At 40.1% G+C, this 15,466-nt stretch overlaps 1 protein-coding gene across 7 annotated transcripts in view; it reads right to left on the reverse strand.

Annotated features, from left to right (window-relative positions):
- LOC134754156 (polyhomeotic-proximal chromatin protein-like) overlaps positions 1-15,466 on the reverse strand; it is a 45,229-nt gene that overhangs the window by 17,061 nt on the left and 12,702 nt on the right. For 3 of the 7 annotated variants that reach the window (XM_063690270.1, XM_063690274.1, XM_063690273.1), the window contains exons 8-18: positions 15,104-15,248; positions 14,508-14,598; positions 13,356-13,391; positions 10,733-10,902; positions 9,447-9,599; positions 7,141-7,336; positions 6,225-6,388; positions 5,648-5,757; positions 3,881-3,995; positions 1,848-1,956; positions 712-821 (exon numbers count right to left, since the gene is read on the reverse strand). In XM_063690270.1, coding sequence (XP_063546340.1) covers positions 712-821; positions 1,848-1,956; positions 3,881-3,995; positions 5,648-5,757; positions 6,225-6,388; positions 7,141-7,336; positions 9,447-9,599; positions 10,733-10,902; positions 13,356-13,391; positions 14,508-14,598; positions 15,104-15,248 — 1,399 coding nt within the window. The remainder of the gene's footprint in view (positions 1-711; positions 822-1,847; positions 1,957-3,880; positions 3,996-5,647; positions 5,758-6,224; positions 6,389-7,140; positions 7,337-9,446; positions 9,600-10,732; positions 10,903-13,355; positions 13,392-14,507; positions 14,599-15,103; positions 15,249-15,466) is intronic. The other 4 variants (XM_063690272.1, XM_063690276.1, XM_063690271.1 and 1 more) reach the window with 3 other exon arrangements.

Consider the following 15,466-nt stretch of genomic DNA (forward strand, 5'->3'; position numbering starts at 1 on the left):
GCACAACACATTCTCTGACTATCCACCCACTACATCAACTCATTACTCGGTGACCACACAAAAAAAACGGGGAAAACAGTCTAACGCGGACGCGGACAAGTATGGACCGTCGACCGACGCTGCGCGCAAGTTGCAGTGTACCTATAAGTTTAAACTCGGTTATGTCAAATTATAGCTCTCGAGCTTAATTTGTGGCTGGACGCGTATAAAACGACGGGTCGTGATTAGCTCGCGTCATAAAATCCGCTTATTCATAAAACTTTGCAAACCTCTGTTAAATTCTGTTAAATTTTTAATAAAATTCCAAATGAGTTAAGAAATACAGATGACATGATTAGTTTTAAGTCATTTAAATTTTTGGTTGACAAAGCATATTATTGTGTAAGTGAATTTTTGCTAGAAATGATTTTGATAAATAATGGTAACTGTGCACAGCACAGCAGCATGCAGTCAGTCCAGAAATGAACAAATTGTACGCCTCACGGCACAACATAGTGATACAATGATGATGTATGTGGGACCTGTACTTAGGTATGTATATATACCTATGTTGGACAAATAAATGCTTTTGGCTTTTTGACTTTTGACTTTTCTGTCCCTTTCTAACAAACACAAATGCCAAAATAACAGACAGGGACTTGACAAACGTTTATGAATAACTTCATTAGTGTGTAAACTTTATAAGCGGAATATGATTAGTGTGGTACGTACCTGATGTATCTGCTGCACCATGGATATGGTCTGCGGGATGCCGGCCATGGGCAGGCTCTGCGCCACCGACCCCACCGGCAGCGAGCCTTGCTGCATGCCGAGGGTCATTCCTGACAGCCACAACATATCATTTTAATCACTAGACTGGCGACTGGTTTGCGATTAGGGGTTTCGGTGTGTACGCCACACATGTATGCACTTGTGGCACGGACGTGGACCTACTGGGACACCATGGATTATCTTGTCAAAAAAGTGCAGGCCGTTTTTTTTTTCAAGACATGCGTCGCTTAATGACATAATCCGTCGGTCTCTTGCCACCATCAATGTGGCCGCTCTTTTTGAGCCGACTGGCATTATCAGGGATGATCGCAAGAGGCCCGATGGGGTGTCCAATGGACTAATGTAAAAGCGGGCGGAGTGGCGGGAACCGCCAAAATTTTAAAACGTAATAAATATAAGAGTCTCGGCAGACAGTACCATTTTGAATCAGTTGAAACTCCAGGTCCATGGGGTCCCAGCGCGCACAAGATGTTTGCAGAAATCGCGAAGCGTCTGGTTAACTTAACTGGTGACCAAAGAGCTGGCGGTTTCCTCGCACAACGTATCAGCATTTCGAGGAAATGCCGCCAGCATCCTTGGTACAATGCCTCAAGGGCCTATTTTAGATTTAAGCTAGTTATTAATTACGTTTACGTAGTACCACTGTATATATCTTGTATGTAAATAACTTTTTTAAATCAATTTATATCGAAGAGTCGAATCCTAACCAAATGTCTGCAGAATTGGTAAGGGACAACCAATAAAGGGCGATCAATTTGAATAACATTTAATCATAGAATATTATTAAGGAAGATTACGAATGGAGAATTCCGATGAAAGCTAATTATACATGGCAATCGTCTACAAAAACTTTTATTTTCAATCTGTTGATTATTGGAAAAACGATAATTCGGGACCAAACATTCGAGTCGTTTCCGCAAAAGACAATAGTTACTACTTCCCCCGTACAAATGTAGCTTTATTAAGGACCATGGTCGGCAATGTCAGTTTGACAGTTGCCTTCCTCAATAAACTGTGCCCATAAACAAGCAACCATGGTTACATTCCTGCCGCGTCATTGCGGAGCGTAGGCTCACCTTGTTGTTGATAATGCTGCACCATTTGTTGCGTTTGCTGCTGATGCAACAACTGTTGCTGCTGTTGTTGTTGTTGTTGCTGCTGCTGCTGTTGTTGCTGTTGCTGCTGCTGGAGAAAGTAACGTTTGATATCAATTATCACAATAATTACAATTAAATACATTGGAACTTATTACATTAGGTATTTCGAGCTAAAAGGATGAAGAGCTTAGTTGTCTACAAATATGCAAGCCGATGGGAGTATTTAGACTTTTACGAACGCCTTATTCCGGCTAAATATGCTGATATTTATATCAGGGATATACCTTTCCGCCTGTTTCAAATAAAACCGATTCAATTGTTAGACCAGGAAATGAATGCCCAAAAAAAGTTATAGAGGGAAATGCTTGGTACACAATTTTTGACTTCATAGCTTTGTTTGGACTAGTTAGGAGGTGAATATATCAAAAGTCCCCGGCCGTAACAGTGGTGCTGGGGGGAGAGGGGGGTTTGAAGGTTCCATTTTTCGGTTTTTCGATTAAATCTCGGAAACTATGCATCTGAGCGACTTGGCCACTTATACAAAATGAAAAGAGATTTAATATGTAACAAGTTTTATTAAGTCAAGTTTTTCGATATCTTGTATAGTTTTTGAGATATCCGCTCTTGAAGGTTTATCTAGGGCTCTCATTTTTATCTTGATTATCTACATCAGTGAAGCTGCTAGGCCGGGTTTGATATCGTTTTCGTATAAATCAGGGGTGCTGAATTCATTTATGGTATGAACATTGACACCATTTCTAAGGAAAAATCAAATTTAAAAAAATGTTTTTTTTAAAACCTCTACGCTTAAACCGTTAAACCGATTTCGTTGAAATTTGGTATAGAGACGGTTTAAGTCCCGGGACACATAAGATAGTTGTTATAACCAAAATCATCTTTTAATGGTGTGAAAAGTGGGGTGGAAATTTGTATGTGGGATCAATAACCGCTGAACCTATTTAAATAATATTTGGGATGGTCTACATGTTTGATTTAGTTGAAAATGATACCAAACATTACTTCAAACCTAAATTTAAACAGTATTAACCTCAGGAATTCAACGTCGGCGAAGAAGCTGAATGCCCCTCACACGAAATTTCACACCTTCAAAGTATGATTTTTGAGATAAAAACTATATTATATCGTGTCTCGGGACTTAAAACATCTATTTACCAAATTTCAACTAAATCGGTTCAGCGATTTAAGCGTGAAGGAGTTTAAAAAAGTTATTTGTTTAAAGTTTATATGTTTTTACTTCGAAAAGGTGTCAAAGTAGATACCATAAATGAATTCAGCACCCCAGATTTATACGAAAACGTAATCAAACCCGGCCTAGCAGCTTCACTGGTGTAGATAATCAAGATAAACTAAGATAAAAATGAGTTTTGAATCAAGATAAAAATGAGAGCCCCAAATAAACCTTCGAGAGCGGTTATCTTAAAAACCATACAAGATATCAAAAAACTTGACTTATTAAAACCTGTAACAAATTAAATCACTTTTAATTTTGTATAAGTGGCCATGTCGCTCAAACGCATAGTTTAATCCGAGATATAATCGAAAAACCGAAAAACTGAAGCTTCAAACCCCCCTCCCTCAGCACCGGGGTTACGGTCGGGGGCTTTTGATATTTTCATCTCCTAATTAGTCCAAACAAAGCTACGAAGTCAAAAATTGTATTCCTAGCATTTCCCTCTATACCTTCTTATTGCTTGGCCTATGTAGCAGATTTATGTTTCCTTAATTATTCAAGCAAGCCGATTAGTTATGCTGTAGGTGCGTGTTGTAACAATGTTTGGATTGATTTTCAATATTATATGTATAGGCACTACGTGTATAGGTGTATCATCCATTTTCGTACGGTCATCGTGTGCGTTTCTCAGATGCACCACGCGTGGAATGCGCGAAACGGCGTATTTCTCGTCTGTCATTCGATGTGCGTTTGTCGACAAAAGATTGTTATAGACAGAGTAGGTACATGAATGTCGTTATAGATCGTTATAGACAGATACCTGCAACGCCTGCTGCTGCAAGATCGCTTGCTGCTGGATGGTCTTCGTGATGGGTTGCTTGTCTTGCACGCTCGATATCTGAGTCATCTGCCCGCTCGAATTCATTAATAACACCCTGGGGAACAAAAGAAAAGTTATGGACGTTACGATAAATGGAAAAGGATTTTTTAAATGATTGTGTCAAGTCTAAGAAATAAAACGTTAAGTCTAAAATAATCGTTACAGCGGAAGTAAAAGTCGCTAATCGGCGCCATATTATGTGTTGTGTTGTGGTAACTGAGTAGTGTAACGTAACGTAACGTCAACGTTTTATTACAACCAGAACTACCGTAACCGTATCATGTTCTACTGCGGCAGGCAGGCAGTACTGCGATATCTTACGAGTATTTGGCTGTTCAAATCGAAGCGCGATGTTTTCTGAGATTATTTGCTGAGATCTACTTCATTCACACTTATGATATAATTATGATAATAATGAGTCATTATCATAATTATTAGAAGAAAATTGCAATTAAGGCAATTAATACGTAGGTATATTAATTAGATGGACGTTATAATTAGTTGTAGTCTTTGTTTTCATTTCTCACATACAGATATATTCATACCTATCTAACAAAAAAAAATCGGAACGAATGTTTAGCAAAACTTGTTTATTTCATACTTGACACACCTCAACAAATACACCAACAACAGTTATATCACACCTATATCTATCACCTATCTATCAATATTAAGGTACGTGATGCACTTGCAATATGCAACGTAATTATACATGCAGATAATACGCGATGACCTTGTGGACAAAAGCGCAACTAGCGACGGTTATTTAATCGAAGATGGGCAGCACAGTACAACGCGCACAGCCTTTATTTAGAAAAAAAAAATGCGCGCGAGAAAAGACAAAGTCACTAATTGGCTACATTTTAATCAGTAATGGGTACTTCACCGTTGCTGGCAAATGTTACAACGCACATACCTCGCGCAGGCGCGGTACAAGGGAAGGAATTGTTTCCCGCCAAAAGTAGTTTGTTTTGAAATTGTTATTTTTTCAATTGGTTATTATTATTTTATACGTGAATATGGTCAAAACGGCCAGACATGAAACCCTGCACGCATGAAGCTTTTATAGGTAATGGGCATGTCTGAAATGCTGCAGAGAAGTAATCATTCAAACATCCAACCAACCCGTCCAACCTTATCATCATATCATATTAGCCTTGTACTTTTTTTTATATCATATAAAAAAAAGTACAAGGCTAAAGCGCCACGATTGCCACAAAATAGTTCTGTAATACAATGGCTGACAGCTAGAAATGCAATTAAGACCAAATTTCGTATCCAGCTGGCACAATTCGCTCATTTTTCCGTTCTGATGAGCTTAAAAAACTGTAATGTTCATCAATAATTAGGGGAGCAGAGTGAGCCAGCTTTTATCACATTCTCCTTAATCTTTGTGTATTTAACCTCGTTGTGAACTGGAAAACGTTTACCTTTTCTAGACGTAAAGTTAGAATATTAAGACTTAGGCTAAGGTCCCTTAACTCCGAGGTGCCAAAATTTGCCAGCCAAAAACGACCTAGTAGTTTAAGTTTTAACTTGAACTTCTCTTTGCTGACCGGATATCGCGTCGGTAAACATAAGGTTAAACAGATGTTTTAGTCTAGCCAGCAATTCCAGTCGTGAAATAAACAAAATCTATATGTATCCGCGTAAACCGCGTATCTTTAGAGACAGAGATGGTTAGCCTAACTATAGAGTGGTACTTACTGTTGCTTGGGCTGCTGCATCTGGTGCTGCATCTTGTTGGTCTGGTTGGCGGCATCTTGTTTGGCGGCCGGCGCCGGCGACCGCACTCCCGGCTTGCCCCGGTGCTTTGCCTGTCACAGAACAAATACACATTTACCCGAAGGTCTTTAACGAGGGAATTTGGCAATCGGTGGCGGCGCCGAGGCCTTACTGTGTACATGAAATTAGTATACCGTGTCTTTGTACACCTTGGCAACGTGTATCTTGTATCTTGTTTCAATGACGATAGTCACTGATTCATATTAATAAGAGCAAAGTACAATTGCACATCCACGTATAATTTAAAAATAAGTTTTGATTTTAGAAAGACATAAACGTTTATTTACAGTGTTATTCATAAACGTTGGTCAAAACTAAAAACCCGTTGGTAATCGTCCTTCGTTAAATCCGTCCGTATTTTTTGAAATTTTTTTTAGAAAGAGAAAATTTTAAATATGTTTGTAAGAGGTTGCTAAATTTATGAATAAAGGGGTAAGTATTTTCACGTCATGATTAATTGGCAGGAATTCTGCATTTGGGATTAGTGAAATATTGAGACCTGGTTCTGCGCCTGGTTGGCGTTGGTCTGTGTGGACACGGAGGAGGCGGGGCGGATGGCGCCGGACGGCATGATGGTGGACAGCGGCCGCGGCGCCTTGGCCATGCCCTCGGTAGACGCGCGCGGCTTGGCCGCCGTGCCCGTCGCGCACGCCACGCTCGCGTCTGTAATATAAAGTGTAAGTACAGTAAGGGCCCCAAATTAAGTACTCACGTCGCAACTGTATTGCACATTAGATACTTATGTTAGGGAACTGACTGTAAACTACTGTCAGATTAAACATGACTGGACGAGTGGTTCCGTGGAACTTGCTTGGTACACAGGCGTGCACGCGTAGTGATGAACCCTTTGAACGGCACGGGTGTGGTGCGCGGCGGCGCGGCATCCTCAACATTGTCAGTTGACATGTTTGGTGGCTCACTTCAATAATGCAGTTTGAAAAAGTGTCGGTGTCTAAAATACAAGTTCACTTACAACAGCGATAACTTTCAAGATAAAAGAATAGTCAGATAACTTTCGATCAGGCACACACATAAAAAACAGTCGCAGAAGCAAAACTCATAGGACGCACAACACTACAGCCATGTTCACAATTTGGTTATATTTTTAATTTTGCAGTAATAAACCCTACACGTTGTCATCATAAAAATGGCCTGTTTACGTTAATCATCGAAGTACTAGTGTGATAGAAAGCTATTGTCCAACTAGTAAAATAATTTGTAATTTTATCAATAAATATTTCAAGCAATACAACTGGCGAAATTTAATAACAACAGAATAAAAAAAGCAATACACGGGTAGAAGGAAAGTACGTGTTCTTAAAGAGAACGTATTTGGAGGCGGCACGTGCGTTAGTTTACGAGCTTGTACTCTAGTTAGCAATAGTGTGTTATGATGGTGATACCATGATACTGACTGTTGTGAGTGTGCGTGTTCTGCGGCGAGTGCTGTATGAACATGGAGGGCGCGTCGGGCTGCGCGCCGCGCAGGAAGATGGGGTTGGAGGCGAGCAGCGGGCCCGCGGGCACGCCCGCCTGCAGCCCGCCCGCCCACACCTGCGGCAGCGCCCCCGAGATCTGCCACGGCGCGAACTGCATCGTGCCGCCGCCGCTCTGCAGAACCCAACACACATTCATTCAATATTACCTACTGCATCTTTATCAAGTATACTTATACATTTAAAGCCCAGCATTCAACGAGAAAAATCTACAAATTCACGAGTGAAATCAGAGCGTACATCAATGGTGTCCCTCGAGTAGTGTGTCGGCGGAGAATTTATCCACCGATTAGTTCGGTTCGCAGGGTGGCTCACAAGTCACAACTCACGTAGTTAATTCTGGGCTCTAACCAGATAATGAGCTCCGTCTACAACGAATTACTTTAGTCGGTTCATGTTTAATGCGAGATATTTTCATCATGTATATATCAATTGTCGCACGATATATAATCTAAACGATACTTGAATACAGCTAGCCCTAATTTTATCATACAACGTGAGCATAATTCATCCTTACTTTAAACTGTAAGCAATATTTAACCACATTATAAACTCTAGCCGCCCAGAGGATTATAATAGTATTTTATACAATCGTGATATTATAATAGAAAGCTTTTCAGGTGAGTACCGTGTTTAAGCAACGAAGCTTGCTGAGTTGCTTAAGTTAAGGTACGAGATTGAAAAGCTTGATTATATCACTATTGTATACAATACTTTTTCTACGAGACAAAAAAAATATAGTTTCAACTAGTAGAATCATATACTTAGGTAAACAAACCAAAAGTATACAGCTAATTAAGATACGCGAGCTGCCGCGGCCTGCGATACCTTCATACTCGTACGCGCCCCGGCCGCCGCGGGCCCGGCGCCCCCGGCGGGTTGGTCAACGACACCTCCTCCGCGCGAAATTCAATTTTAAGAGTTTTTTTCTCGATTTTGGCCATCGTAGCCTATGGAGACTAACAAGCAACGCTAAGCGGTTTTCGTAGGATATGGATGTTGATATATGAAGGGTGTCACATGCGCGTTTATGAAATATGAAGCAATTGTTGGCCACCCAATCACAAAGCAGATGCGAAGCAGCAGCGTGTTTAAGTAGGCTAATTTGCATTGAATAGAGTCTCCTTAAACAAGAAATATTTTACTGAACTGTATGAAGTTCTATTTTCAAAATTTTTATAATTGACTAAACCTTATCGATAAAATTGTTATGCTTGAGTCGGAAGTGCCATAGACTATCCAACGTTGAAAAGAGTAAGGTTGTAGTGTTGCATATGAAGTCGTAATACACAGATTATACTTGACGAGTAGAAAAATAATCTATTTTGACAATACAAAATTGCATTTGTCTTTGCAAGTTTTGACGTGTCGGTGTCGACAGCTACAAATGAAGATAATGAATATAAAGATGACCTACGACGATTGGTACATACACTTGCAGAAGCGGCAGTTACGTACAATCATATATACCTGGTTTGGTTTAGGGAATAGTCCAATGTTCAGTACTTATTTACTTATAATTATAAGATGCAGCTGAACTGCGAGCAACAACAGAGAACAGTCTTAGCATTTGCTTAGCACAATAGAAAACATTCGCTTAGCTTATTATTTCCAAATAAAACAGATATAAACTGTGAAAGTTGTTGTTCGCTAGGCGCAAAATGCGAGGAGAATGACAATTAGGCATACATACAAGTTTTGCAAATATCCTGCTTATTGATGTAACTATTACTGTTGACTTTTTTTTTTATTGTCTAAATAATGTATAAATACGTTCAACATAACCGTGGTAAATAATAAAAATTAACAATAAAGGTCCATTTCTTATTATTTTTATGATGATGACATTTATTACAAGGGTATTTCTTGGTGCTAAGGATTGTTCAATATATCCTTCATATCGACACACACGTGGCACGTACACCACACATAATCTTGGTCGAGCGCAGGGTTCATTGCTGGGTCAGCAATTTTGGCCGTGGATAACGGTTTATGGCTAACTGGCTTGTAAAGTGGCTTTGACAAACTAGTTACGTAAGCTGAGTATTCCTTTGTCTAGGCCGTATAGTCTGACCAGCCAATTTGTCACAAGAAAAGACCAATTTGTCAATGTGGTCATGTTACACCCGCATAAATATAATATTGTACTGACAAATTGGTTTAGCCGAGTATGGTTATGGTTATGATGATACCAATTGGTAGGTTGAGGTAGAGGAGGTACGCACCTGCAGCGGGCTAATGATCTGCGCCTGCTGCTGCTGCGCGCCGAGCACGGGCTGCGACACCTGCACGCACTGCGCCGCCACCGGCATGGCCGTGGCGCCGCTCGCCACCGCGCCGCCGCCCTTGCCGCCCACCACCTTGCCGCCGCTCATCACCTGCCCGACCACAACGGTATACGGCGGTTACGTTAATAAACAACACACTAAGGCCCACCACCACCAAAATGTTTGTCATCGTTAAACAGTTCGCTAAATTTGATTGTATGGAAAGTTTCATAGTAAACCGCCGCGGCGCGCCGGGTGACGTTAATCAGTCTGTCAAGTGCGGATGGTGCCACTGGCACTAAGAAAAGTAACCATGCGAACACGGGTTTTCGCCTAGTTTCTAATTACAGTACGTTCAGATTTCAGACGTTCAATTTGCGCTCGATGCCCGCTACGTTTTTGTATAATGTACATGATCGGACATAGAACGTATTGCCAATTCATATTAAACAGAAAACGTTGCTTTTTTCCTACCTTTTCAATATAGTGCTCTCTAAGTACCTACTCTCGTACCTACCTACCTACTCGTATCGTACCTACTTTTTAGAAATGCTTAACAATGATTTTGAATTTGTACAAAGAAAAAATCATGCGTTCAAATACGTCGCATCGGTCATCAAGAATATCGGCGATGGTAGACGATGACTGGCGAGCACGATAGTGTAGAGGGCATACTCGGCAGTCATCGCCAATGATCGCCTGCGACCCGTGAGTTGTCGGTTTTTTGGGCACGCATCAAAGGGAATCGCCGGGTGGTTGCGTTGTACAGGCGATCATGTGGATGCTTGCACGATGATCTTGCCGATGATACTATCAACGATCATTGTCGATAGTGTAGAGGAGGCATATCATTGCCTGCCACCCGTGAGTTGTCGGTTTTTTGGGCACGCATCAAAGGGAATCGCCGAGTGGTTGCGTTGTACAGGCGATCGTGTGGATGCTTGCGCGATGATAGACGATGATACTATCAACGATCATCGCCGATAGTGAACGGACTCAGCGCACGCCACCCGCGGGGCGGCGAGCGACCGCTTATGCCGTTCATACGTTTGGCTTTGATTTCGAGAATAAACCCAATCTTAATGAACTTAGAGATTCTCCTTCACAAAAGACCCTTAGGTTCATAAAACCTTAAAAGATAAGCGTAACATCATTTTATTGTGGCGTATGTTTGAATCGTCACTTAACTCAAATAAAGTTGCATTTCCGATGATGACATAAAGAGATAAACAAATGCCAAATACCTTGTGCATTTCATTAGTCTTCTGCTGGTGCGAGATGCCGGAGACGGAGGGCTGCGAGTGCGCGGGCAGCAGGCTGGGCTGCGAGTTGATCACGCCGAGCGGGCTGAACACGAACGTCTGGTTCTGCGTGGTGGGGATGGCCGGGATTGTCGTGTAGCCTGGGAACGGAGCTGACGCACAAACACTCCTTTACACAACTGTACGTGTACACCCAACCGCTACGCTACGTTGCATAGCCGGCCGTGCGTTACTTCATACATCAAGTTACTTGACGCCATCAAGTGAAGACACGCTCCTGTGTATCGTATCGGGCAACACTCTTCACAAGGTTATGGTTTAGGTACTACACCGAGCTCGATCCAATGGCGAGCCATATAGAACATAATATGGTATATGGTATGGTAAAATGAAACTGAATTGATATTATTTGATATCTCACTGTTAATTTAACACGAACTCAAATTTAGTTATTTAATGTATATCTATAACGAAATGAGTGTAATCGTATCAGTGTGATGAAATGCATCTGTGAGGATTACGATATAAGAATTATGTTTTTATTTTATTTTAGATGTATCATACCTTAACCGCCAGTCTGCCAAATACAGCTTGTACGAAATTATTCCGTAGCCGTATTTGGCAGCACTGGCCTTATGTTGAATACCATTTCATGTGTCATGGGCCATGGCGCAGCCAACGTAACAAAGCACTTAAGACGAAAGTGGACGAGAACGCCTTTCCGTACTAACGTAGTTCCCATCTCCCTCTGGATATTAACGTTATCGAAAATATTTTTACACAGTTTGATGTCTATTAATCACGGCTATGTCCCTTCTTTTGATTTTTTATTCAGATTTATTTAATTATTATCAGAGTTAGTAGCATATAAAAACGTATATGGAATTAGATAATTGCTCCAAATTTTTATAAAAATCGAAAAGTTATAGTTCATTTACACCAAATTGTGTAGAAACATTTTCCATAATGACAATATCCAGAGAATGAAGTGAAGACTATGCTTGTATGGAGAGGCGGCCGTCCACTACCCTCGTAAGCTGCAGGTGTGCTCCTGTAACTGCATTAATCTATTTTTTCCCCTCACTAGCTCGGAAAGCCGTCTTTTATCCTTTAAAACAAGCGGGGAAAAACGCATTTTATTCACTAGTGGGGAAAGTAATTTGACCTTGGATGGCGTGTTTAAGTAGCTTTTGACAGATAACGTAAACGTAAAACGCTCATACTAATAGTTCGTTCGATATTAAAAATGATTAAATAAACGGTTTCAGAATTTAATAAAAAATACACGTTATAGCTTTATTTAATGATTTTAAGTCATAAACCTTAAAATTCCATAAGAAATATTTGTTTTTTTATAATGATGTTGCATATAACTGAACGCACAAGTTGAGTCGATGCAATTTCAAAACACATCGTCATTTATTTATTTATTTATCGTATGGCATTTACAGTTACTGGATTTAAATTGAATTCTAATCTAAAGATTGAGGTTTGCACTCTTCAAATACTCGATGGCCCTTTCACTGAGGTTCGCGAGGTCTTCAATCCGTCCCTTGAATTTGGTGAGAGGGCATTCCAGAACGATGTAACATAAACATACGATCGTCATAAATGTCAACATTGTCAAGTGCCAACAAAAATTTTACTTTAAAGGTCCCCACGACTCACTCACGTAAAAATACACAACTTCCAGAGTTTTCTCTAATAATATCGTAAAAATCAGTGATGAAGATGATCTAACGCCTGTGGATGTTGCACTTTCCTCGCTATAGTGAGGCGAAATGTTTTGTGTTACACACGGGTGCAAATGTATTTTACTTCTCGTGTGTGGAAACACTTGCTACGCTCAGGTATCTATTTTAGAATCCACTATAGAATCCTTTCGCTTGCTCGTGTTTCAATTCCACACTCGCGGGTAAAATACAACTTTGCACCCTTGTATAACAAATAACTATTTTTTTGTTATTACTTCATGCTTCTCAGGGACACGAGGCAAAATTATTTAATATACAATTTTATTGTTAGAATACGAAATTGTGACGAGATGATTTAAATAAAAATACGGAATAATCAATTATTTCAATTATTATTCACACATCAATAAATCATTGCTCAATCCAAGTTTGAGATTTCTGTCCCTGAGAAGAGAAGTAATATTATAAAATGATAAGAGAATATATTGTACAGCCATAATGTTGAAGGAAATCTTAAAAGTTGAGAGTCAATTTCAGATTGATTCAGACTTTACTTCACAAAAAAAACTTTTAAGATCTCACCGGCTTTTTTGGTTAACTAAGTGAGTTTATCTAAAACAGCATAGCAAGCTAAATAAATGTTAATAAGTGCTCGAATTACAACTAAAAGTATGTAACAATAAACGTGTAAAAAAGCGGACGCTCCAAACTAGAACCTACAACAACAGAACTCAATCGTTTCTCGTTACAAAAGCTTGGAACAAAACGGAATTCAAATGCCAATTATTATTTTGATCAGTACCAAATAAGGAAACAAAACGAGGCTCCCTCGTAAAATCAAGACGCATACACTGTCCATCAATCACGAGACTGTAAAACCAAATTATAATCCAATTCCAAAATTTATAAACCTTGTTCCTGATACGTCGTTAGACCTGCAAAGTTTACTGAAAAACTAAATAGTGTGGAAATTCATATTAACATTGGGGCAGTAAATACAATACATTAGGGCTGACTGAATATTATATACTACTTTCTATGAGGGTTAATAGGTATATAAACTGTACAGAGGGCTTTACTATTGCAACAAGGGGTGCAACAACAACAACAACAACCGATGAGTATATAAGTAGGATACTGTATCAGCGAATGTCGGCCAGCTGTGGGTACGAGTAGCAGTGTTGATTACGATATCGCTTTCGGTACCTAACGTACCTGCTAATACTGAACGTATGATGAATAATTTTGCCGACCAAAACTGTCGTGAGGCAAATATATTATCAATAATTGATGACTAATTTGAATGCGTTCTGATAGCAACAAGGCCCACACGCCTTGTGCGAATGATTTACAAAACATGTACGAAAGTAGGGTGCTGGTGGCGCTTTAATGCAAGGACAGATTCAACTCTCAAAAAGGGAACCATAATAAAAAAATAAAAATTATTAGTTGATTTTGATTTATGAGACTACTAGCTGCAAGTGATGTAAGTTGAATATGTATTTTAGTTATACTGCAATAATTCGCTTACGAGTATTAGGAATAGAATAGATCCTTGCACTTTAAGCCCACGCTCTTGAAAAGCCAGTGTACGGTTTGCCGCGTACCTTATTTGTAAATAGTACTAAAATCTTTAACTTCTAGGATCTATCTAAATAAGTGCCAGAATTATTTTAGTATTAATATTTTCCCATTCAATGATTATTATAAATAAAAACATTTAGGTTGACGACAGTAAAGGTCAATAACCACTATTAACAACGCAAGAGAATTAATGTAAAGTCAGCAATACTAGCTTAGCACCTTTACATACTCGTACTTATATCTATGCAAGGGCTCTCTGCTGCTGACTGTTCATACCTGCTGGACTTTTACGGGTATTGAAACACTAACTACGAGTATAATAAACCCTTGTCCTGCAGACTAAGTAATGTTACTATACATATTTTAATGTGGACTTTTAGATTAGATGCATATCTCTAGCTAGCTAGCTAGAGGGTAAATAGTATGCTAGTAAAGAAGATTAGATATTTATTGTGAAATGTAGCAGTATTGGTACCAACCGGCTTGCCCCTGCAGAACTTGCTTGCCCTGTGCAGTTAACATGTGCGGAGCCAGCTGGCTGCCCTGGAACGGCTTTCCCGCGGCGATCACCTCAAACACAAATACAACACAATTTTTACTTACGTCTGGCCGTATTACAAGGACTGGAAGTTTCAAAAATATAAACACTATGACGGCAATCATTATACATTGTCAATATGATCGTCCGTGACAATTAGAAACACGCAAAGCCGCCGCCTCGGGGATCAAGCCTTTCAAAGGGATAATATGCGGTTGTCGCCAGCCATCTGGTGCGCAATACTCCTGTTCACGGGTAACTGACTTGCGTAACCGACATGATCACAAAGTTTGGATTATGGTTTCCCTGTAGTTAGTAAATATGTTCTTATTTCTTTGCGATTGCAGCTTTAAATTTGAATGCAATTCAACTCCTTCAACTCTTAGTTGATAGTATCATTAATCATTATTCCCACGACATCAAAAAAATACGAAGACTTCCGTAGCGCTTTTCTTTTATCGAAGCATTATATCATCAATAATAAATAACAAACGTCGTTGAACAGTATTCAAATGTAGAAGCTAGTGAAGTAGGTACTTGTATCTGCTGGGAGTTGATGCCGGGGTGCAGGATGTTGCCGGGCATGAGCAGCGGGCCCTGCGCGTTGTACAGCTGCTGCAGGTACGTGCTGTTCTGCAGCGGCTGCTGAATCACCTGCACGCGGCTGTGGCCCCAGTCAGCGCTGCAAATCAATACATATACTTATATTAATAACTAGCGAACCGCCCCGGCTGCGCACGGGTTACACAATAGTAGATTGTTAACCAAGGGTGGAAAGTGAACCATTTCACCCGAGATATTTTGGCGCACGAACCAAGTGAGAGCGCCAATAGTTCGAGGGTGAGATGGTTACTTTTACCCGAGTTAAACACTCTACTTTACATTTCGACTATGAGGAAA

Source organism: Cydia strobilella, chromosome Z, assembly GCF_947568885.1.
Source record: "Cydia strobilella chromosome Z, ilCydStro3.1, whole genome shotgun sequence".
NCBI classification, from domain to species: domain Eukaryota; kingdom Metazoa; phylum Arthropoda; class Insecta; order Lepidoptera; family Tortricidae; genus Cydia; species Cydia strobilella.